At 43.6% G+C, this 24,541-nt stretch overlaps 1 protein-coding gene and 1 long non-coding RNA gene across 13 annotated transcripts in view; one reads left to right on the top strand and one right to left on the bottom strand.

The window, feature by feature from the left end:
* Window positions 1-10,547: 10,547 nt before the first annotated feature.
* Window positions 10,548-15,275, bottom strand: LOC147346723 (uncharacterized). Of its 8 annotated transcripts, none has more exons than XR_015153172.1 (5): window positions 15,134-15,275; window positions 13,571-13,633; window positions 12,703-12,765; window positions 11,461-11,591; window positions 10,548-11,380 (listed from the first exon to the last, which is right to left on the bottom strand). It is a non-coding gene; the product is annotated as an uncharacterized LOC147346723 (long non-coding RNA). The 8 variants fall into 8 exon arrangements; XR_015153170.1 differs by lacking the exon at window positions 15,134-15,275 and adding an exon at window positions 13,723-13,894; XR_015153173.1 differs by lacking the exon at window positions 15,134-15,275 and adding an exon at window positions 13,723-13,894 and having other exon boundaries at window positions 11,461-11,596.
* The window catches only part of ZFAND3 (zinc finger AN1-type containing 3), a 324,986-nt gene continuing 315,014 nt past the window's right edge, over window positions 14,570-24,541 (top strand). For all 5 annotated transcript variants that reach the window (XM_086371551.1, XM_086371553.1, XM_086371552.1 and 2 more), the window contains exon 1: window positions 14,570-14,841. In XM_086371551.1, coding sequence (XP_086227677.1) covers window positions 14,771-14,841 — 71 coding nt within the window. In that variant the 5' untranslated portion in view covers window positions 14,570-14,770. The remainder of the gene's footprint in view (window positions 14,842-24,541) is intronic.

The following is a 24,541-nucleotide window of genomic DNA, read 5'->3' on the forward strand; positions in this document are numbered from 1 at the left end:
GGACATTCACTCACATTGTAGGAGGTATTAGTGCTTTTTTCCTTTTGCTGCTGAATCATATTCTAATAGAGAGATATATCATTAACCAATTAATGAATATTTGGGTTATTTCCACTTTTTGGCTACTATTTGGCTATTTGAATATTTTTCTACAAGTCTGTGCAGACATATATTTTTATTTTCTTGGTGGGTAGATTCTAGTAGTAGAATTGCTGCGTTCTATAGTAAACAAATGTTTAGCCTATTAAGAAACTGCCAAACTCTTTTCCAAAGTGGCTGAGCCTTTCTACCTTCCTTTCCGAAATGTATGAGAGTCCCAGTTTTCCTGCATATGCTCCAGGACCTGTTAATGTCTGGCTTTTTGCTTATAGGCATACTAGTGGTTGTGAGTAGTATGTCATTGTGTTTTTCTAAATTATTATTATAAAATATTGGCTATATTCCTTGTGCTGTACAATATATTTTTGCATCTTATTTAATTTTTGAATTTTTTTATTGCACTATAGTTGAGTTACAATGTTGTGTTAGTTTCTGCTATACAGCAAAGTGAATCAGTTATACATGAACACATATCCAGTCTTTTTTAGATTTGCATTTTTCTAATGACTAAGAGATTCAGCGTGGGTGGCTGCGACCGGCGCATTTAGTTCGGGCAGCTACCCCATATCCAACCAGTCCATTCTGAAGGAGATCAGCCCTGGGATTTCTTTGGAAGGAATGATGCTAAAGCTGAAACTCCAGTACTTTGGCCATCTCATGCGAAGAGTTGACTCATTGGAAAAGACTCTGATGTTGGGAGGGATTGGGGGCAGGAGGAGAAGGGGACGACAGAGGATGAGATGGCTGGATGGCATCACTGACTCTATGGACGTTAGCCTGAGTGAACTCCGGGAGTTGGTGATGGACAGGGAGGCCTGGCGTGCTGCAATTCATGGGGTCACAAACAGTTGGACACAACTGAGCGACTGAACTGAACTGAATGACTAAGATGTATATCTCCGCTGGTGAAATGTCTGTTCAAATCCTTTGTCCATTTTTAAACTGGATTGTTTGTCTTTTTATTATTGAGTTTCAAGTATTCTTTATATATTCTAGATTCCAGCTCTTTATCAAACATATGATTTGCAAATATTTTCTCCCAGTCAATGGCTTGTCTTTTCATGTTTTTGATGGTATCTATTTTTTTAAAGGGTTTTTTGATATGGGCCATTTTAAAAGTCTTTATTGAAATTGTGAACAGTATTGCTTCTGTTTTATGTTTTGGTTTTTGGCCACAAGGCATGTGGAATCTTAGCTCCCTGACCGGAGGTCGAACCCACACCCACTGCATTGGAAGGCGAAGCCTCAACCATTGGACTGCCAGGGAAGTCACTGATGGTACTTTTCAAAGCACAAGTTTTTCTGGACTTCTCTTAAATGAAGGTGAAATAAATTGCTGTCATGTCTAAGACTATTATTTGGGTTTTACGTTATAAGCAGAAAAATAACACAAGCCTGTTTCCCTTCTCCAGGTAGCATGGCCCATAGGCCCATAGGCAGTGTGTGGAGTATGCCTCAGGAGTATGAAAGAGAAAGTGCAGATTTCTAAGTGGGGCACCAGGCAGGAAGCCTTTTGGGGTAGCTGGTGGTTGAGTTAGGGGGTGAGTCAGAAAGTTCTTTCTTAGATACCTCATCTGTCAGCTGTGTTTTCAGAGGGTTCCTGCTCTCTCAGTGTGGCTAAACTTGGTTCCTTCATCAGCTTATTGTTTCGTTTATTTGGTGGCAGTGGGTCTCAGAATGTGGGATCTAGTCCCCTGACCAAGGACTGAGCCCGGACCCCCCGCACTGGGAATGCGGAATCGTAGCCACTGCACTACCAGGGAAGTCCTCTTTCACCAGTTTTTAGGACACATTTTACCAATCTCTGTATATTGTGGAAAAAATTTGAGGGGTAGACTCCAAACACTTTCCTAGAGGAAGAGCTTATAGCACACAGTTTCATAAGCCTCCATTATATCAGATAGTTCTCCCCCAAACTTCCTCTCTGGCTAGGCTCCCAATCTAGAAACCTCTCCCTGCTGCCCTAAGCCAGGATCCTTTTCCTGGCTCTCTTTCCTAGAATCTCTGCAGCAGGACTTTCGCTGCCGAGTGGATCAGTTTGTCCTAGCTGCCACGGCTGAGATCTGACTTCTTCCCTCCCATCACAGACCAGGTCCTAACTCATGGATGATCCATTACTCTGTTCTGAGATCTGACTTCTTCCCTCCCATCACAGACCAGGTCCTAACTCATGGATGATCCATTACTCTGTTCTGGCTTCAGATACCCAGAGTGAATGTGAGGCATCTTCCACCTTCCAGACCTCCTGATATTTAAGGGAGCTCTCAGATGCCAGAGCATCTTTTCCTCCACCTTCGAAACACACCTTTGCGGAATGCCTGCCAGGAACCATGCTCCGTGACAGTGTTTTAACTATATCGCATCATTTAATACTCATAGCAGGCTGTGGTCTCAGTGACCCATTGCGCAGGGGAGGTAACCAACTCCCAGAGGATGAACGGCTCTATCTAGTTCACTGGGCAGTAGAGGATAGAGCCAGGACATCCACCTAGGTCTGTTGAGCCACAGTCAAAAGGCCACAATCTTCTCTTGGCCACTACATAACAACCACCTTTGAAATTTTCTGTTGTGTCCTGGTCTATATACTCAGAACTATCATTAATTTTCCTAGATCCTTATCATGCCTTTTTGCCAGCCCCCTGGAGCACTCAGCTTGGAGTCCACTAACCTTAACCCTCGTTCCCATTCCATAGCCTAGGGGCTTCCTAAGGCCCCCATCACAAAGGCAGGTTTTGGGGTGCTTTCTTTCTCTGAATCTCTCAAAACCCCTGGAAATATTTTTTTTCATTTTGGGCTCTTTTTTAGGTGAAACATTCACACAGAAAAGTACATAAATCATACATATGTAATTAACGAATCTGAATAAACCGAATGCATCCTTGTAACCAATACCCAAGTCAAGATATGCTATATTACCTATTCCTAGCCCCTAGAAGTCCCTTTAGTGCCTTCTTCCAATAATCACCTGCCCTCTGCAAGGGTAACCATTCTCCTAACCCTGTACAGCATAGATCAGTTATGTCTGATTTTGAGCTTTACATTAATGGAATTATGCATTTTGGAATCAAGTATTTTACGTCTGACTCCTTTTGCTCAACATTAATTTAATATGAATGGTTCCTGTTGTCATGTGTAGCAGTAATTTGTTCACTCTCATTCTGAGAAGATCTGGGAGGAGATGGAAATTAGTTATCATGCACTGTGGAATCAGAGTCACGGTCTCGAGTCCTGAAAGTGAAAGTCGCTCAGTCCTGTCCTACTCTTTGCGACCCCCATGGACTATATAGTCCATGAATCCTCTAGGCCAGAATACTGGAGTGGGTGGCCTTTCCCTTCTCCAGGGGGTCTTCCCAACCCAGAGATCGAACCCAGGTCTTCCACATTGCAGGTGGATTCTTTACCAGCTGAGCCACAAGGGAAGCCCAATAATACTGGAGTGGGTAGCCTATCTCTTGCATCTTCCCGACCAGGAATTGAACTGGGGTCTCCTGCATTGCAGGTGGATTCTTTACCAACTGAGCTATGAGGGAAGCCCTCAAATCTTTACTCTACCACTTAAAAATTAAGTCTTTGGATAGCTAATTTAGCCCCCAATACTTCAGTCTCCTCATCTGCAGGATGAAGAAAATAAAATTTCTCTTGCATGGTAGCTGTAAGGTTTATATTTACCACAATAACCAAGGTACATAAAGCACCTTCCAGAGTTACTTGTAGGTGGAAATTATCCAAAAAAAGGATCACATTATTATTCACCAATGACTTATTTGCTAAATGAACTCTGAGAAGGAAATAGAACCGCGATGGTTTTGAACTCCACACCTGGGTGCACATGCGCACATGCACACCCTACACACCCAGGTTCACACCTGTGTGCACACCTGTGCCTGTGTATATACACAACACACTCCCGCTCATACTCTAGCATGAGCAGTATGCAGATTTTTCTTTCCAGCAGCTCTCTAAAGAAAGATACAGCAGATGGGACTGGGTCTGCTGCACCACTGAACAGCCCCCACATCAGAAAGTCATAATCATTGAATCCATCATGCGGTGTGGCCTTGGCTGGGCCACCGTTCCTCATCCTGCCTGATGGGCTGTGGAGGAATGGTCCTCCTCCAAAGCAGGGAGCAGACATGGGTGGGCAGTTGCCAGGCAGTGGAGCCAAGAGAACAGATGGCAGCTGCACAGCCTCCTCCTCGCCCCGTTCCCTGGCTGCAGGGGAGAAGCCCGGGCAGCATGGGTCCAGCGGGCACCTCCCCCCTTCCCTAGGCCGGCCTGCACTCTGTCCTCTTAATGGGCTTTGGAGTAACACAGACCAGGCCACAATCCTGCTCCAGCTCATCACCTGCTAGCTGGGTAACTTTGGATGGATGTGATGAGTAGCCTCTGAGTGCCCTTAACAAACCCTAATTCTCTAATTCTATTGTAACCTTATCTCTGCTCCCTAACTCCTAATCAGAAGGTAACTAGCTTTACTGGATTAATTATAACCTTAGGAAGAAACCCCTGGATAATTTTACCAAATATCAACCCCCCCCCCACAACTACACACACACACACACACACACACACGCACACTGTTCCAGCTATGGCAGACACTGCAGGTGTCCCATCTATATCCCTCGGGACAGACCATTTCAGAATGATCCCATTACTGCAGGCCAGGCCAGTCTCTGCACCTCTTTGCCTGAAGGCTTTCTCTGAAAGCTGTTTCTTGTGCTCTGCCAGCACAAGGCTGACTGAAGTGCTATATGTAAATACTCAGCCTCCCCTCCCTCAGATGGGATACCATTAAGGTATGATGGGATACAATTAAGGTGTGATGGGATACCATTAAGGTGTGATAGGATACCACCAAGGTGTGATTTTATCAAGTTTTTGCAGGACTAGTCACTAGTCACTGGGAGAACTCTAGCCACTCCCAGTGATAGCTGCTTGATGACACACCCTTTATTGGCCACTTCACCACCCCTATTAGTATTCTCTGTATCTCCCAATCCTTGTTTCAGGGCCAGCTTTTGTAGGGGGAAAGGAATCCAGTCTAAGACACCAACCTTTGCCTTTCAACCCCATCCCAAACATCTAAGCCTCTTCCCCAATCATAACCATTTACCTAAGCCACCAGTTCTGCTTGGTATTATTCTAAATTCCTTCTCCTGACTCCCCAGCCTAGTCCTTCCAATGCTGGCTTTCTCCCTAATTTCAACCTAACAATGAATTCTAAGCCTTTTCCCTAACCACTCCACCTTCCTCAAAGACCTTTGGTTCTTCCCACTGGGTCGTGGAGCCCAGCCTGGTTGCATGTAGTGGTCGTCTCTCCTAGATACTGTCTGCGAACTTGAGCGAGGGACTTGATGGGGAACTTCAGGCCAATCTCCAGGGACTGACAGAATTATGCTGCCACTACTTCTGGCTGTTTTTGCACCTCTAGACAGGAAATCAGAAAGGCTGAGGCAGATCCTGGGTGAGTCACCTCAGGGAGCTCAGGACTGGCACCTGAGCGCTGAGGAGCTAGGCTGACCCAAGGAGGCAGAGCTGAGCCTGCCTGAGATGAGCTAGATTTGGGGGCCTGGGGGGATGGGGTTTCCCTCAGTGCTTGCCCCCATCTCCTCCAATTTCCTGTATTTTTCCCTTTCATTTTTCCCTTTAATTCCTTTTCTTTTTAACCTATAAACTAGAGGCCTTAAGAAAGAAGTGTCTGTGTGTTGGCAATTCAAACATTAGCCAAAGTTCATTTGCAGAGTTCCTCTGAATTTTAGACTCCTGAAAATCAAAAGTCTAGATACAGTTAAGAAATAAATAGCAGTGAAATAATTTGTCGTACATATGATAAAAGGTTAATATTCTCAACATCAACAGTAATGTCTTTTTAAAAAAATTTGTGTTTGGATGCAGTGGGTCTTTGTTGCTTTGCTCTGACTTTTCTCTAGTTGCAGTGAGTGGGGGCTACTCTTTTGCAGTGGCTTCTCTTGTGGCGGAGCATGGGCTCTATCTAGAATGTGGGGGCAAAGTAGTTGTGGCTCACGGGCCCTAGAGGACTGGCTCAGTATTTATGGCACATGGACTAAGTTGCTCCATGGCATGTGGGATCTTCCCTGACCAGAGACAGAGCTTGTATCTCCTGCAGTGGCAGGCAGATTCTTATCCACTAGGGGAGTCCCAACATAAATGTTTTAAATAAGAAAAAAAATCCTTGTAGAAAAATTGACCAAGGCTATAAATACATGATGCACATGAAAATAAATCCAGATTCAAATTCAACTATTTTTATATCATATATGATATAAAAATATGATATTAAAAAAATCTGGTCCTCATTAATAACCCAAAAGTGCAAATTAAAACATCCATTGGGTTTTCATTTTTTACCTTTGACTTTGGCAATGATTAGAAAGAGTAATGATATCCCAGTGCTACTGAGGTGCTGGGAAATCTGTCTTCTTACTCACTGTTGGAGGGAATATAAATTGGTTCAGCCTTTCTGGAGGGAAATTGGTCTTCCCTGATGGCTCAGTGGTAAAGAATCTGCTTATCAATGCAGGGGCCATGGGTTTGATCCCTGGTCTAGGAAGATCCCCTGGAGAAGAAAATGGCAACCCACTCCAGTGTCCTTGCCTGGGAAATCCCATGGACAGAGGAGCCTGGAGGGCTACAGTCCATGGCTTTGCAAAGAGTCAGACACGACCTAGCTACTGAAAACAAACAAATGTTAAACAGTATTGCAATTCTTTTTCTAAAAAATTTATCCAAGACATTAATAGGATTATAGGGGAAGATTCCTTGTAAAATTTTTTATAAAAGTAGAAAGCTGGACCTAGCTGTCTTTCAAGATATTTTTTTTTGTTTGTCTTGGTTTTTGGTGGCCTGGTTCCAAGCGGAGGGTCCCTATCAAGCTCTGGGCTTACATGGGCCCAAGGACACTTTCTATCAGAAGGCAAAGACTGCAAGTCAGGCCAGGGATGGCCCTGGTTCTCCATGAGCTAATCTGAATTTCTATGGCCAGAGGTTAGGGCTTCCTAACAAAGCCTAGTTTGTGTGTGCATCTCTGAGAAGGCCTGGGATCAGGAAAAGTAGGGCCATCAAAGAGAAATTAGGCATGTGAAAAGCTCTCCAGTAATAAATGAGGAAACTGAGGCACAGACAGGCTAAGGAATTCCCTTAGAGGCTCATCTTATAGTTGGTAGGAGGCTGATTCCAACTTAGGCAACTTGATTTTGGAGCCTGTCATTTTAGTGCGATGTTTAATTTTATGTTTCAACCTGACCTGGCCATGGACTGCTCAGATATCTGGTTAAACATTCTGGGTGTGTCTGTGAGGATGTTTCTGGATGAGATTAACATTTGAATCAGTAGAGTGAGTAAGGCAGATTGCCCTCCCCAATGTGGGAGGCTTCATCCAACCTGTTAAAGGCCTGAATAGATCAAAATTTGAGCAGGAGGGAATTTACTCTCTGCCTGATGGTCTCTGAACTGAGACATGAGTTTTCTGTCTTCAGGTTCAGACTGGAACTTAAGCGATTGGCTCTCCAGGTTCTCAGGTCTTTTGACTACAGATCCTGGGATTTCTCAGCCTCTGTAATTGCATGAGCCAACGCCTTATAACAAATCTCTTTTTACATACATGGTAAATATAAATAAATGAATAAATAACAATATATATGATTATACTTCATAGATATAATAAATAAAATCTCACGTATATGGCTAACATATATATTTTTATATATGATTTCATATTATATTAACCATTAGTAGATAGAAGGTGGGTCAGGAAGATCCCTCGGAGTAGAAATGACAACCTGCTCCAGTATTCTTGACTGGAAAATTCCATGGACAGAGGACCCCAGCAGGCTACACACTTCGTGGGGCCGCAGAGTCGGACACGACTGAGTGAGCACACACTCATATATGTATGTACATGTATATACATATATATATATCACATATATCTCTGGAGAACCCTAATACATTTAGCTATAAGACAATACTGCAAAGCTATATGCGTAGATTATAGAAGACGTTAAAGACATATTTCTAAGTTAAAAATAATCAGCTAGAATATGCTATGTGTTGAATTACCCCATTCATATACTCACATATAAATGAAAAGCCTGGAGAGCTATATACCAAACTGTTAACAAAGCATATCTCTGAGGAGGCGGGTGGTATTAGGAAGAACTTTTACTTTTTCATCATTTGAATTTTTTTCTCCACAAAGGTCAAGTATTTCTGGGAAAAACAATATTCCCATTCTTGAAATTTCAAAGTCAGTAAAAATCAAATTTCACACCAAGACGGGTGTGAGCAGCAGGGAAATCAGCAATTGCTTCACGAGCAAGAGAACAGAGGACGTGAAATGGCAGCATTTTCTCCATTCCTCCCCTCTCCTCCCCATCACACTCTTCATTTTATTTATTTTTAGTTTCCTGAGAAGAGCTGGAGACGGTATGCTTGGTTGCTCTTCTTTTCCCTTGGCTCTGAGAGTTTATCCATGCCAACTGGACCGTAAGTGACTGAAAGAATCAACTGCACATCAGAAAACTTGAGGGCCAGAAGGAAGCTCAGGGAGGGGCTGGCTTAGCAACTTAAAAAAAAAAAGAAAAGAAAGAAAAAGTTTTTTTTTTTTTTTCCCTTTGGAAAACCAAACTCAAGTGAGGCAGGAGAGCAGAAACCAGAATTCTTGCTCTGAGAACATGGTTTGCCATCCCCCCTTCTAATCTAACCTGATCATTTTGCAGAAAGGTGTCAGATCTCCTGCTCTTGGCCAGCTGTACCACAGGTTCCTGAGTCTATACTTGGATTGCGTTTCCCATCCCCCCCTCCACCCCCCCCCCCCCACCTCCGCCGGGCTTTCAGAGGCCAAGCAGCTCCTGAATTGGGCAACAGGCCATGTTGTGACTGTGGAGGATTTCTGTGTCCTGTGCAGGTGAGAGACTCATCCACTTTCTCTTTCCTGAAAGCCCAAGGATCTTTTTTTAGGATTAATGAAACTGGTTCCCAATCTCCCCAGTGGCTCAGGATATTAAAGAGTTCTCCGTTTCTTGGAGTGGGTCAGGGCCAAGGGATACAAGCAGAAGAGCGAGGGAAAATAAGACAGTGGGAAGGCAAGGAGCCTTGTTAAGCTCTGAGTATTAGGGTTGAGATTAGGTTTACAATCTAGGATTAAATTTTACAGATAATATTAGGATGAGGATAAAGACTGAGGCTAGAATTTGGATTGAACATCGGCACTAATAAGAATGAATGATAATGATGAAAGGGTATGAACTGGGAGTTAAGGGTCATGGGGTAATGATTAGAATCAGAGTTGGAGGACCATCTGTTTTGTCTCAGGTCTCTACTTGTGCCTCCTTTTAGGTTGTGACTTTCAGGGCCAAGGTCTTCGGACTCAGTGTTACCAAGAAAGCAGCTCCTCTGATATTGAAGAACAGGGAAGCATGGTATGCTGCTGTCCATGGGGTCGAAAAGAGCTGGATGTGACTTAGTGACTGAACAACAAGCCCTTCTGAGCCTCTGCCCTTGAATCACATCTTTCATATACAACCTCGGTTGGTACTTCAGGAGCAGCTGAAGCATTAATATTATCCTTTCCTAAACCCTGCGGGCCATGTAGATGGCTCCTTTTGGGCCAATGGTGATTGCAAACTACTCCAAAGAGTCACACTATAGGTTCATTTGGAATGTAATCTACAGTAGAAAAGTCAAGACAGTTATGACGAAAGCACTTCTGCCAATTACCCCCCACACTTTGGTCCCCTAATTTGATGATGTCCTGAACTTTTAGGTTTTCTCTGAGCTTTCGGCCAATTGAGTGGGCACTTTATAGGAAATGGTTCAAGGGTTCTTCACAAAGAAACTTTGGGAACTAAAAATGAAGAGTTAGCAGCCAGCTAGGAAGATAATACAGAGAAGGCAATGGCAACCCACTCCAGTACTCTTGCCTGGAAAATCCTATGGACGGAGGAGCCTGGTGGGCTGCAGTCCATGGGGTTGCGAAGAGTCGGACACGACTGAGCGACTTCCCTTTCACTTTTCACTTTCATGCATTGGAGAAGGAAATGGCAACCCACTCGTGTTCTTGCCTGGAGAATCCCAGGGACGGGGGAGCCTGGTGGGCTGCCATCTATGGGGTCGCACAGAGTTGGACACGACTGAAGCAACTTAGCAGCAGCAGGAAGATAATAGGAGGAAGCAGATGAACACTGGGTCTTATTTCTTACAACTGCTGTGTAACAAAAAAGTTCACTGTGAGCTTCAGTGCCTTCAGGTGATTTGAGTGGTGATGGAGACGTTTCCCCAGGATAGCCTGATTAGGATGCCAATTCATATATGAGTCTCACATTGATAGAACAAATTATTGTGCTTTTGTATTCATTCAACAAATATTTATTGAATGCCAACCAAATATGCCCAGGGCATTATGTATATAGCAGTAAACAGACATGATCTTTGGAGAGGAGACAAATAAATATTTAATTATAAACTGTGAACAGTGCTGCAAAGGAAGAGAGTGCCACAGAAGATAAAAATGGAGTAACATAATTTTAATTGGTGCAGGGTATTAGTGAAGGCTTATTTGAGGGAGTGCCATTTAAATTTAGGCCTGAAATAGTTTAAATAGCAGTTCCTTTGTTGGAAAATTCTTGAACTTGTCCATTGTTCTATACGCTTTTCAATTTCAGGCTGCCCATTTATTCCTGTTTTGGTCTGTGGTAGACACCTTTTGGAATCTTTGCCAAGAATATCACTGATCTTCTTTGAGAACTGTAGGCTACAAGGGTGGGCCTCTAGCAGCCATGTTTGCATTACAAAGTAAAGAGCCCTGACTACATTACGCTCCATTGGCTAAAGGAGACTGTACGAGGAATAGACAATCTGTCATGATTTAGATCAATAAAGTTCTTTCTCCTGGGAAGTGAGGTTTATAGATACTAATTAATCTCTGCAAGTTCTAAATTCTTGGCTATTTCCAATTTCTTTTTTAAAAAATATTTGGCTGCATTGGGTCTTAGTTGCAGCACTTAGGATCTGTGATCTTTGAGGCATACGGATTATTTAGTTGCAGCATGCAGGATCTCGTTTCCTGACCTAGGGATTGAACCCAGGGACCCTGAATTCGGAACACAGAGTCTTAGCCTCTGGACCACCGGGGAAGTCCCAATCTCTGTTCGTTCTTGAAATGAAGATACGTAAGCTTGGACAGCCATGTTCTGGAAGCGAGGATATGTAAACGTGGACAGCCACGTTCTACTATGTTCCCAGAGAAGCAGTGAAGGCAAGTCTGCAAAGAAGAAAGCAGCAGCTCTGTAGAGAGAACAACATTTGACCAGGGAGAAAAAGAGATAATGAAGGAATACCTACTGGGCTTCATGCTGGTAAGTTAAATCATTGTTCCAGTCCTTCGTGAGATCTTGTTGCTCTCTGTGCCTTTGGGTTCTGTAAGATTATTTCCTTAATTTTTTTTTCTTTCACAAAGAAGTTTCAGTAGGTTTCTGTACTGGCAGACAAAAGAGCCTTGACTAAGAGTGACTTTTATCAGATTAGCTCTTTCATTCAACAAACACTGATTGAGTTTGCTGCAGTCCCACCGAGACTGGTGGAGCCCACAAGTCTACAGAGCATGCACTAACAGAAAGGTATATATAGAAATAAAACAACAGTATTTGGTAATAAAATTAATCTAGGTAATACCCCACTTGGTTGTTGGTACATTAACAGCAATTTCTAAGAGCTAGTCCTTTTGGAGCTAGGTTTTGTGAGAACACACAGACATATAAATTTCCTAGGCCTATAATGGGGACTATCTGGGCAGAAGAAGGAGGGACCAATTCTGCCTGATCAGAGTACGGGAGACATAGAGGTAATAAATAAATGAAGGGGCAATAGAAGTGTGCTGGGTAACAAAGGAAGGGGCAGAGGGGAATAGGAGGGACAGAGCCTTAGGAAATGCCTGGTACATACTGGGTACTTAATAAATGCTTGTTAAATTGAATAACTGGCAAACATACAGGTAGACAAGCAGTTTGTAAGATGACAATCATGTTTTACATAAAAATTTCCTTTTGCTTTTAGGTTTTTTTTTCCCCACATACAATAGAAAGTTGTCAAGATGCTAACAGCAAGAGTCCCACTTAATCTCAGTTTGTTAAACTCAAAGGCTGTAAATCTTTCATGAATGTGGCAATTTTATGTCAGTTTAAGTGAAGATTTAAGGAAACACAAGCTCACTGATAGCTAGATGTGCCAAATGACTTCATCCACTCTATAGGCTTTTGACAGAAATATTTATTGAAGTCTTGTGAAAATCCACAAAGTCGAAACTAAATATTAAGCAAAATAAATCACCATTTCATTTGGGGAGTACTTTGGCTTTACGTGGTTTGATTTTTGCAATAACTGTTTTTATCAGTAAGAGCCTGTTTAGGAGGAATGCTAAACCAAGTGGGATCCTTGCTATTTACAAGATAGGAGGTAGGTGGGCCCCTAAGATCTCTCTTCAGGCCCGCTCACTGATGTCTCTCCCAGATTATTAGAAGTCAGAAGACGCAACAAGAACCTTAATAAGTCCACAGAGCATGCACAAACAAAACGGGCATTTCATACCAGTGCTGTGAGCGAGGGAGCTCAGTGCTGTCGGACACGACTGAGCGACTTCACTTTCATGCACTGGAGAAGGAAATGGCAACCCACTCCAGTTCTTGCCTGGAGAATCCCAGGGACGGGGGAGCCTGGTGGGCTGCCGTCTATGGGGTCGCAACAGAGTCAGACACGACTGAAGCGACTTAGCAGCAGCAGCATTGAACTTAAAATAATTGTGACTATTTAGAAAACTTTAATTGGTGAGGGGCAGGAGGGGACAGCAAGCAACGTCTGTTTACAATAGGGTTTGTGGTTGTTAACTGGCAAGCCCTCCTCCTCTCTGTGCCAGGAAAAGGGGTTCAAGGCCCCTGTGAATGGTCTTCAAGTCCGCCTGTGAACATGCTGAACTGTGAGAAAAGAAAACAAGGGAAAAAAAAAAAAAAAAAGAGACAGGAAGCCTCCCAGGGACTGAGAAGTTCGCCCATAAGGGCCTCAGCTTTGGGTCATTTCTCCAGATCTGGTGGAAATTTGCTCCTTGTTGAAATTAGTCATCAATAACTACCTTCTGCTCACGACTGGCTGAAACTTAGAATGGGTTCAGGATTAAGAGACAATGAGCGCTAAAGGACTCGTTTTTTTAGTGGCTCAAACTTTGTGGTCACTTCCCAAATTTCCATCACTGATTTGGCCATAGTTCCCCTCCGAAAACCAAAATGTCCACTCCAGTAAGAACAGACGCTGTCCTCGCTTCGGCAAAGGGAGTGAACTCGTGTCTCTAAGGCTGGGGACACCGATAGGCATAGAAGAGCACGGAATCTGACCCAGACACTACCCTCTTGCCCCCTCTCCATTGCTGGTGCGGAGGAGAGGAGGGACATTCCCAAAAGTTTACCGCTGCCAAAGGGAGACCAGTTCTCCAGGTGGAACAGGAAGAGTGAGCTTGGGTGTAGGAGACCTAGGAAGAGAGATTTTTTCAGGGGTTAGCAGTTCACTGAGAAATGCCCCCCGACATCTCCCAAGGGCAGGAGAGCAGGGTCCATGCACCTCTCGGCTAGCTGAAGACCCCGACGGCCCCAAGAAGACCGAGCCCCACTTCCGGGTTTGGAAACGCTCCTCCGAGCCCCTCCCCGGTCCGGCTTACGGGGTCTCCGGGCGCATGCGCGATGCTCGGCCGCCGCTCCGGGACCGGCCCAACTTACCCTTAAACAACTAGTCTGCTCCTCCCCCATCCTCGCTTGGGGCGTACCACTCCCGTTTCGGGGGAGGCAACGTGCCCCAGAGTACTCAGCAGCGTGCTTTCCCCTTCTTCACGGGGCGGGGGAAGGTTAAGTTTCCCTCAGACCTTAAAAGTCCCGAAGGATACGAAAGCCACCGAGGCCTGTCGTCGAGTGACAGCCCCGCGGTCTCGGCTCTGCCCACGGCCCCGTCCTCTTCCTTTGAGGAGCTGAACAAAGTGGCACGCCCGGCGCCCAGCTGATCAGCTGCCGGGCTCCGGCGGCGGCTCGCCTCACCCCCCCGGGCGAGACCATTGTGTGACTCCTCGGGAGGGGTGCTCAAGGCGGGGAGGGGGCGGAGCGGCCATTGTCCGGTCAGCGCAGCCTCCGGGGGAGGGGAGAGTGTTAAGGAGCGAGCGGGGCCGCGGCTTTCACAGCGGCCGCTGCTACGCCGGAGCCGGCGGGGGGGACCTGAGGTCCTTCCCAGCGCCGCCGCACGGGACATCGCTGTGGCTGGGAGCGGCGGTGGGAACTGCCGAGGGCGCCGGGTCTTCCCTCCTCCCCGCCCCGCGGTCCTCGGTTCACCCGCACGCCCCACCTCCTCAGCTCCCCTCCCTCTTACTCTCCTCGCCTCCTCCCAGGCCTCCCCCCACCCCCACCCCCTGTCTCCGCAGGCCGAGTGGTGCGGCCCGCCTCCAGCTGACCGGCCTGGAATCCCGGCTCGGAGCCCCGGACTCGCGCCCGCCCGCTCCCTTCCCCTCCCCCCGCCCTGAGCCCCCCGACGCCGCCGCCGCCGCCTCCTTCGAGCGGGGCCCAGGCCCAGCCGCTGCCACCGCTGCCGCCGCCGAGCTCCGCCGCCGCCGCCGCCGCCGAGCACCATGGGAGACGCTGGGAGCGAGCGCAGCAAAGCGCCCAGTCTGCCGCCTCGCTGTCCCTGCGGCTTCTGGGGGTGAGTGCCCTGCCGGGTGGGGGCGGGGGCCGGGGCGCGGGCGCCGGAGCTGCCAGGGCAGGCCTCGGGGCCCGGGGAGGCCGGAACCCTCGGGCTGGGCCCAGGCCGGGCCTGCAGGGAGGGGCTCCAGGTTCGGGAGAGCTGGGGGGTGCGGTGGGCCGAGAAGGCCCTGCCTGGGGTGCGCTGCCACCCTCGGGGACTCGCCTGCCGGAGGCTCGGGCCGAAAGGGGCCTCCCGGGCCACGGGTGAGGGGGGCAGGGCCGCGGGAAGGGTGAGGGGGCGGCATTGGCACCTTCGGCTGGAGCTGGGGGTGCCCCCTTTCCTCGGCTTTTGGAGGCCGGTCCTTCCTTCCCTCCTTGGTCTTGAGTTGGTGCCCCCAGGAACCGGGAGGGTATTTCCTCTGACTTTTTCACCTCCCCTCCTCCCTGTCCCCCAGAGACTTGCATCATCACTTCCTAAATTATATCCTAGTCCCATTTGCTTTTAGGAAGCTGTTCACACGTCACCCATTTTAAAAAGTTGAGCCCAGAACCCAGGCTTGGGTAAAGTTACAAGACTCTTGAGGTCTCTCACCTTCATTCAAAACACGTTTCAGAAGATCTGTAAGATTTCCTTGTCAAAAACAAAAAACAAAAAACAACAAACCTCAAGTCAGCTTGACTTAGGAACGTGAGAGCCTGTATGCTTAATTGGCTCAAATTCTCTTCCATTTCTTTTTTTAATGATACAAATGTTCACCTTGGCCAGCTTATATTATTATTTGGCCATCCTGTGTTAGAGTGAAAATGTATGAGGTGGGAAGTCAACTTTACCACCTGTAATTACAGTTTAAGTTCTTGTTACACTTGGAGTTTTAAGGATTGCCACCCGTTTTACCCGACAGGTGCTTCCATTATAACTCATGACTCTAGGTCTATTGGAAAGAAACTGGAGACCTTGAAAGCCAACTTTTGTGATTTAGCTTTTTTATTTTCCAAAGATTCAGTATATTCGAAGGTGCGTAGAGGCAGTAAGGAAATGATTATTTCTTGTGAGAGCATTTTGGAAAGATGTATTGAAGATATATCTTTACTGTCTTTCAGATCCTAGGGATGATTGAAGTAGAAATTAAGGCTATGATTTTTGGGAGTGCAGAGATAAATTAGAAAGTGGATCTTAATGTAGATTACTGTGGAGTTTGTAATCAAAGGTTATGACCAAAAAAAAAAAATCGATTCTCATTTCCTCATCTTTCTGCCTTTTGTTTCACAGAAATTTCCTGCTGAAAGGATATTAGCGAAAAATAAGTTATGGTATTATCAAAAGTTCTGAAGATGTGAAAATATCTTAGGTTTTGTAGTCTCCCCGTCTTTTTGACTTGAAAATAATAATGGTGTTGCCTGCTAAGTACTTTCATAGGCTGTCTAATTCCCACAAAAATCTCAGTGGGAAGCATTCTCTATATATAGCTGGGGAAACTGAGGCTTTATTTACAGATGGGAAGCTTCCTTTTGCATTCAGGGATTTCAGGGTGGAGCTGGTGAGCTCTTTAGAGTGCTTAGTACCATCACGTTTATGACATCAGTCTGCTGCCCTGGAAAAATCTGGTGTCACAAGCCTCAGATTGTAACTCATAAGAAGACATGTGGCTCAAAGAAAGTAGCTGCCAGTGGCAGCTAATGCCCAGGATGTATCAGGTCTATTTCCTGGCAACACGTTTATGTCCTTGGGACCATTATTATAAGTGGAACCCTTAATAAAAGATCTATGTCAGGACTTAGAAACTGAGCAAGGTTCTGAGTAATGGAAGGCGAGTTTGGTGGTAGAGAGGAATAGTTAGTTACACTCATACTAGACTTGTCCGAGAAGCAACCAGAGCTGCTTTTTTGGTACTTTCATTATGATACTTTTTATGAACTACAGTTTGCCTAATAGGAATTTGTTATTTGTTGTTAAGTCACTAAGTTGTGTCCAACTTTTTTGCAACCCCATGGACTGTATGTAGCCTGCCAGGCTCCTCTGTCCATGGGATTTCCCAGGCAAGAATGCTGGAGTGGGTTGCTGTTTCCTTTTCCAGGGGATCTTCCTGACCCAGGAATCAAACCCTAGTTTCCTGCTTTGCAGATGGATTCTTTATTACTGAACCACCAAGGAAGAACTAACAGGAGTTGGAAAAAAACTAATATATTTATGATGAAAGGTGTTCTTTTTAATGTGTAATGTTTTAACCTTTCCTAAACGCATTTGTAGTTTGCACTTTATACGAAAGTGTAAGGAAATTGCTGCCTAGATTCCATTATATCATGACTGACTTTGGACATGTTTCCCTTATTTATGGGCTGCATTCATATTAAGTTACATTCGTTAAATAAACTTAGAATGTATTTAGCAAATATTTGAGCGGCTCTGGTACAATAGACAAGAGGAGCACTGGCACTGTTCTCTGGGAGCAAGGGGCATAGAACAGTGAAACACTAGTTACAGTGAGTGTATTCGGCTTGGTGTAGGGTGCATTAGACACATTGGAAAAGACCCTGATGCTGGGAAAGATTGAAGGCAGGAGGGGAAGGGGACTACAGAGGATGAGATGGTTGGATGGCATCACCGACTCAATGGACATGAGTTTAAGCAAGCTTCGGGAGTTGGTGATGGACAGGGAAGCCTGGCGTGCTACAGTCCATGGGGTTGCAGAGTCAGACAAGACTGAGCAACTGAACTGAGGGTGTATTGGAAGGGGCACCTACTACAGTTGAAGAAGAGATAGAGGAAGCTAGCCTGGAGGGTGTTGCCCAGCCTAGACCTGTAGGAAGATTAAGAGAGAATGGAAATAGAAGAGTGATTTCTTTTAGGTAGAGGGGATAGCATGGGTGAAGGACTGAATGTTAGGGCACTACAAATTTGAGGAGCTGAAAGTTCATTGTAGAGGATTGGTAGACTGTGAAGACAGCTCAGCTGGAAATGTGGCTGAAGTGATGAGAGCAGTTAGTGACACAGGGCTCCATAGGTGATGCTTTAGACTTTGGATTTTTGTCCTGAGTGCACTGGGAGCTGTCGAAGAACTTTGAGTGGGTTGTGAGGTGACTTCTTTAATGTGAAAGATTATTGGATGATCTTGAGAGTTGCCTGGGTATGTGGGTATGATTGTGTGTGTGAGAGAGAATGCGGTGTCTGTATGTTTGTGGCGTGTTGCCAAGTCCAGAGGTACAGAAGACTTGGGAGAAGGTGTGTCTCTGAGCCAGGGAGAATGGAGACACGCCACTGAGGAGGTCTCTTGGCTTTTCCCTTCATGAACATGAAGGTGAGGGTGTTGTAAAAACTTTAGTCAGCATTGCACTCTTTGGAAGCCACAGGTCTATAAAGTCAGCTAGCCAGGGCCCACACCCAGCCCTTTGCAGAGGAGCCTCTTAGCAGAATGTTCTGGCATTAACTGACTAAGGCAGTTCCTTTAGGACTCTTTAGGCTCTTCTCTCCAGTGACTTAGGGTGTAGGATTTGCTGCCCAGCATTATCCACTCAGGACACCAGTCAGGTGGGGTTGGTTGAAATAGAGCTTTCAGGTGGGTCTTGTGGTAATGCAGTTAGGAACGAGAATGCCAGGAGGAGCAGCAGTGCAAATATGTTAGTGCTTGGAACACATACTGTTTCTAGTTTTGTATTGTGAAATTGTGTGGAGGTAATTAAGTTACTGTGTTACAGAGAGACTGGTGGGAAGCTTTGCTACCTTGCAAACTGTTGAAGGTTTACCTCTTTATAAAATTTGGAAGATGTTTGTGTAGCTCATAAATGTTTTCAGAGTTAATGACCATAAACAATTTTTTCCCTGAAAATTTTTAGTGAAATACAAGCATGAGCATTTTCTTGGCTTATTTTAGGCATTCAGTAATCATGCAGAAATCAGGCTAGTTTATGATTGTCAGATCTGAAATGAAATAGTCAATTGGTGCATTTTCTTCAGTTGAAATACAGATATATGTAAAAGCACTTTTAAATTATATAGATATAAGTGGTATTCGTTGAAACAGTGTACTGAGGGATATAGAGTCTTCACAAATATTTTCAAAAGTTGTTCAAAGAGTAGACCTAGAATATTATATAAAAAAAAAAGGAAGAAAAGAAGATACTGAGTGTATTATAGGTTAATAGAAAGGATAATTAATTAGGATGGGGAAAGGTGGACTTTTTTTTCCTAATTCTACTTATGAAGTATAAATATCTAATTAAAACTATTGATATTCTGCCTTTATAATTGGAGACAGTCTGAATCACAGTGTTATTTAATGGCAGCTTTGAGAAGTATGATTTTTTTTTTTTGTAAGGAAATTTAAAGTATGGTAGATATAAATGATCAGTCAGATATTTAGGGAATAATGGAGTGTTTTAGATACGGGATTTATTTGGTAAGAGTCTCATTGTTTTGATAAAAAGACATTCATGATTTATTTTCTAATGAATCATGTCATAAATTACATGGGTACATTTTCTTTAGGGAAATAGATTTTATTAGCGTTTCATGTTTGTGATCTATTCTGTTGAGAGGCATTTTACTTACCAACTAAATCTGCTAAATAATGATGAGTTTTAAATAAAGATGGGGTTAGAGCAGAGATCAAGAGTAATCTTAAAAAATAAATTCTGTTGCTGAATTGGTTACTAGTAGAAAGTTGATTCAGCCAAGACACTGACTAGTTAGATTAAACAGAGGTTATTTATTTTTATTATTTCTTTTATGGTCTCTGAGACCAGGCTTTGGGAGTTGGTATAGAACTCTGCTTCTGTCACTCTGTGAGTTATCTGCCAAGTATGCTTGCTCCTGGCAGTGTGTGGCCCTCTCGCTCACATTCATTTTTGATTTTTCAGTTTGTCTTCCACTTGGAACATGTTGCCACGCTTCACCCAGCTTAACCTGGGCTTTTAAATTCCATGTGAACACAGCATGATTCAGTAGTTAATCAGTAGAATGTTCATTCCAGTGATGTCACTAATTATCCATTTGATTAGAAAACCCCTCTTTAAACATTCTCTTAAACACAAAGCAGCTCATTTGTGCAGTTTTATTTATTTTAAATTTTTTTAGGGCTTCTCTGGTGGCTCAGTGGTAGAGAAGCTGCCTGCCATTGCAGGAGATGCAGGTTGGATCCGTGGGTCAGGAAGATCCCCTCGAGAAGGAAATGGCAACCCACTCCAGTATTCTTGCCTGGGAAGTCTCATAGACCTGGTGGGCTATGGTCCGTGGGATTACAAAAGAGTTAGACATGACTTAGCGACTAAGAAACAACAACAGACTTCTTAAAACAAGATTTTATGTTTATAGAGCAGTTCTAGGTTCAGAGCAAAACTGAGAGTAAGGTACAGAGATTTCCCATATACCCCTTGCTCCATCCATGCACAGCCTCCCTTGTTATCAGCGTCTCCACCACAGTGGTGTGCTTATAACAGTGATGAATCTACTTCGACAAGTCTTTGTCACCAAAGTCCATGGTGTATGCTACAGTTCACTCTTGGTGGTGTACGGTTTATGGGTTTGGATGACTGTATAGTGACATGTGTCTATTATAGTGTATAGAGTAGTTTTCACTACTGTAAGGATCCTCTGTGCTCTACCTGTTCATTGCTCCCTCCTGCCATCCCCTGTCAACCACTCATCTTTTTACTCTCTCTGTAGTTTTGCCTTTTATAGATGTCATATAGTTGGAATCATGCAGTAGGTAGCCTTCTCAGGTTGGTTTCTTTCACTTAAAATATGTATTTAGGTTCTTCATGTCTTTTTGTGGCTTGATAGCTCTTTTTTTTTTTTTTTTTACAGCACTTAAAAGGTTCGATTGTCTGGAGGTATCAGTTTATCCATTCACCTACTGAAGGACATCTTGGTTACTTTTAAGTGTTGACAATTACAGATATAGCTGCTATCAGTATCCGCGTGCAGGTTTTTGTGGACATCAGTTTTCAGCTCCTTTGGGTAAATGTCAGGGAGTCACGCAGTTTTACTCTGCATCTTTTGAATTTTGTGTGCATCTGAAGATGGAAAATGATTTAAATGAAGTATCGTGTGTGTGTGTGCGCGCTCACACGTGCTCATTTATGTCTGACTGTTTGTGATGCTGTGGACTGTGGTCCACCAGGCGGCTCTCTTCATAGGATTTTCCTGAATAATCCTGAATACTGAAGTAGGTTGCCATTTTCTCCTCTAGGAGATCTTCCCAACCCAGGGATTGAACCTTTGTCTCTTGCGTTTCCAACATTGGCAAGCAAATTCTTTACCACTGCACCACTTCGGAAGCCCGTTTACTGTCAGTATGTTTATCTATCTGTTTGCCCCATTTTCCTGAATACATTTAATGTATCCAGAAAATACAAAATTTGCCCTTTGATGTGATAGATGGATCACAGGGAGATAATTTTTTTTTTTTTTTTAATGAAACCATGGTCTTTGTTTACATTGTTTTGAGTCAATGGCTTTTTAGAGTTAGATCCAGTTAACAATATAGGACATAATGCTTTTTTTGGTATAATCCTTTTCTCCTCCCCATTCACTACTCTCACTTCGCCCGTCCCCCCCCCCCCCCCAAAAAAAAAAGGCAGACCCAATTTTTTGTCTGGTGAAAAGTTTTGACTAAAAATCTCTTTCATAGTCCTTAATTGGGTATTAAAGTTAACATTAGCTTTCATAAATTAACCAGAAACTAGAAAAATCAGAGGGCTAAGAATTCTTTGAATATATAGAGTTCTTTAAAAAAAAAAAACAACCCTGTGTATTAAATATTTATGGAGGGCAGAGTATGAAGGGGGTGAGAGCTAATATTATTTGAATTTATTAGGTCATGAGGAGGTCGTGTCTGTGCAAACTGATGCAAAGTTTTGAGCTACCACAATAATTAATGATGAAGATTGAAGTTAAACGTTCTTTTTCTTTTTGAAGAAAGGTTAAGTTCAGTATCTCAACAAACCCACATGTAGGAAGTTGGCCAGTCACAACTCAAAACTTTTATTAATATAATTTTAATGAGACACTTAAATTGTTCAGATTCAGCCTTGTTGTGGGACATTGTGCCAGAGTGGTTTGCAAAAGAAAGCCTTCATTCCACCTGGGTGGATGACTGATATCATTCTGTTCTGCTAGGGGGTTTGATAAACAGGCTGATCCTGCTTTGGGCTGGGTCCCTAGGTAACAAAATTATGTTGTTGAATGAGATAATAAGGAAGAAATTTTCTGTGTGTTTAATGCAGAAGGGAAGTTAAAGAGCTTCATTTGAAGTTTTTAATAATCAGAATCTAAGACTGTATTCTAGAATTGTGTGTCCAGGATGGTAGCCACTAGCTACATATAGCTATTAAAATTCATACTAATTAAAATTAAATAAAAATTCAATTTTCAGTTATACTAGCTGTATTTTAAGTAATATTTTTCAATAACTGGTGGTTACCCCATTGGGGAACACAAATACGGAACACTTTATCCTCCTGAAAAGTTCTGTTGGATAATGTTCTTCTAGAATGTTGGCGTGAGAGGCAGCCAGGATTTTCAAGCCTGTTGTCTTTTGTTCTAGTTTTATTAAGATAAAACTAGAACTTTATTAAGATAAAGTTGACTTTCAAGTGTATTTACTTGTGAGTTCTTTAGATCCGTGTTTTCTCTCATATTCTAAGAATGTGAGGCTTGTTTAATTTAGCTCTTTTTCTTTTTCCAGCTCTAACATATTTTATTTCTAAAGGGAGAAGCACTGCTATTGTTAATTCAGATTAACAAAGGAAGTGCTCCTTTGATCATTTTTGGGAATTAAAATTTCAGTATAAGTTAGTCTATAATTTGAACTTTTTTTTCATGTTAGCTTTTGGGTCAGTCATCTTTGCCCCTTTCTTACCTTTATTAAACTGGCAACCTCAGAGGCCTATGCAGGGAGATGTTGGACTAATAGAGAATCTTTTTTTTTTCTCTTTAATGAGAATTTTTGAAGGTATGCACTTTGGACTGTGACTTTTGTAGATTCACAAATGTGAATCTCATATGATAGCTTTTGATATGTGATCAGAGATAAATGCATTCGATTTTCTGATAAATTCAAGTCTCTATATTCAGAGGAAGGTGGAATGTGTATTGGATTATCCAGCAGCATTGGGCAAACCCACACAGTGGACTGAGGAAATGGCACAAGATGAATGAAAATGTCATGTCATCCCTTGAGGCCCGGGGCAGAGCTGGACATCTGAAATTATGGCTGCAGCTGTTCACCAGAGGAAGGGAGAATGCAGTAGGAAGAAGATGTAGTACTAGCTAACTGCATCTGTTCATTCTACTGTACCAAGTGTCCTGTATCAGAAGACAGGTGCAGTTTTTTACTAGGGCAGAAGAATGTTCTGGGAAAGATCATGGACCGCAACTGTGACCAGTCCGGTGTGGGGAGAAGGGAAGCAGGGGCAGACCACGCCGCAGAACCTCGGCAGTGGACAGGCTCTGTGTAGCCTCACTGCTGCCTCATTGAAGTCCTGGTAAAGAGTGAGGTTGGTGGTGGTGTACTTGGGACTTTTTGGGGAATACCTTTTCTAATTTCTTGCTGCTTAAGTGGAGTGATGTGAAGTAACAGTTATTCATGTCTTATCTGTCTCCTGGACTCACACACACCGGTAAGTTGAAGTGCATTTATATAAATAATCACACTCTTTTAGCCACACTTCTGGAAGAAGTATTTTAACCATTCAAAAGTATCGCATATACTCTTCCTGCAGTCAAGTTCTTGGGCCAGACGTGGTTTTCTTACATGTTTGTGCTGGTAACATTCCTGAACACAGTGTGGGAAGTTTCCTCTAGATTAATGGATACCTAACGGGAAGAATGGAGCAGGACTTTGGAGACTATGAATTGGGTGGGGGCTTTGCATATCAGTTAAATGGCACCCCACTCCAGTACTCTCGCCTGGAAAATCCCATGGACAGAGGAGCCTGGTAGGCTACAGTCCATGGGGTTGCAAAGAGTCAGACACGACTGAGCGACTTCACTTTCACTTTCCATACTTTGACAGTCTCTGCCTATTTCAGGTCATTGTTTTTCAATTTCAACCCTTTTTGGAATATCTTATATAGATAGATGTGCTGGCAAAGTTCTCCTGAATTTTTTTCAGCATAATGAATGAGGCAAAATAGATGGAATAATATAATCATTCTTAACTGTGCAGGTGTGTATTAACCTGCAAGAAATAATAAACTGGAGGTGGGAAAAAGTGTGGTGTATTTCAGTGTATGTTTTTAGATTTAAGATTTTTTTGGTGTCTGTCCTAGCAATGGATGGACTGTATTCCTTTTCTTCAGATGTCATTGAAATCCAGAAAACCAGGTTTTTCAAGTCATTATGTTTGCATATAAAACTTTGCATGTTATACATTTTTATCTATTTTGCCTTTCCCTTTTAGTATAACACAAAACTGCTACTCACCTCTAAAAATAAAGGTGTTTTTTTGCATGTTGATCCACACAGATCCTTGCTTAGAGGACCTTTTGGTTTATTCCTTTGTTGATTGGGGGGACATAGTCATGTACTCTCTGAGGCCTATATTCCCTGGATCTGTATAGATCACTGTTAATTAGCTTTACCTGTTGTCCATGTCGCTCCTTCTCCCACCCCGCAGTACTGTAGCACTTTCAAGATGTGTTTAAACTGTGCATTTTATTTGTAAAGCTAATCTTTGTTTTTGCCAGATGTGGGACAGGATCTAATGGAACAGTTGCTGTAA

Source organism: Bos grunniens, chromosome 23 (genome assembly GCF_055505025.1).
Source record: "Bos grunniens cultivar Pamir isolate PY7600 chromosome 23, Bosgru_T2T1.0, whole genome shotgun sequence".
NCBI lineage: Eukaryota > Metazoa > Chordata > Mammalia > Artiodactyla > Bovidae > Bos > Bos grunniens.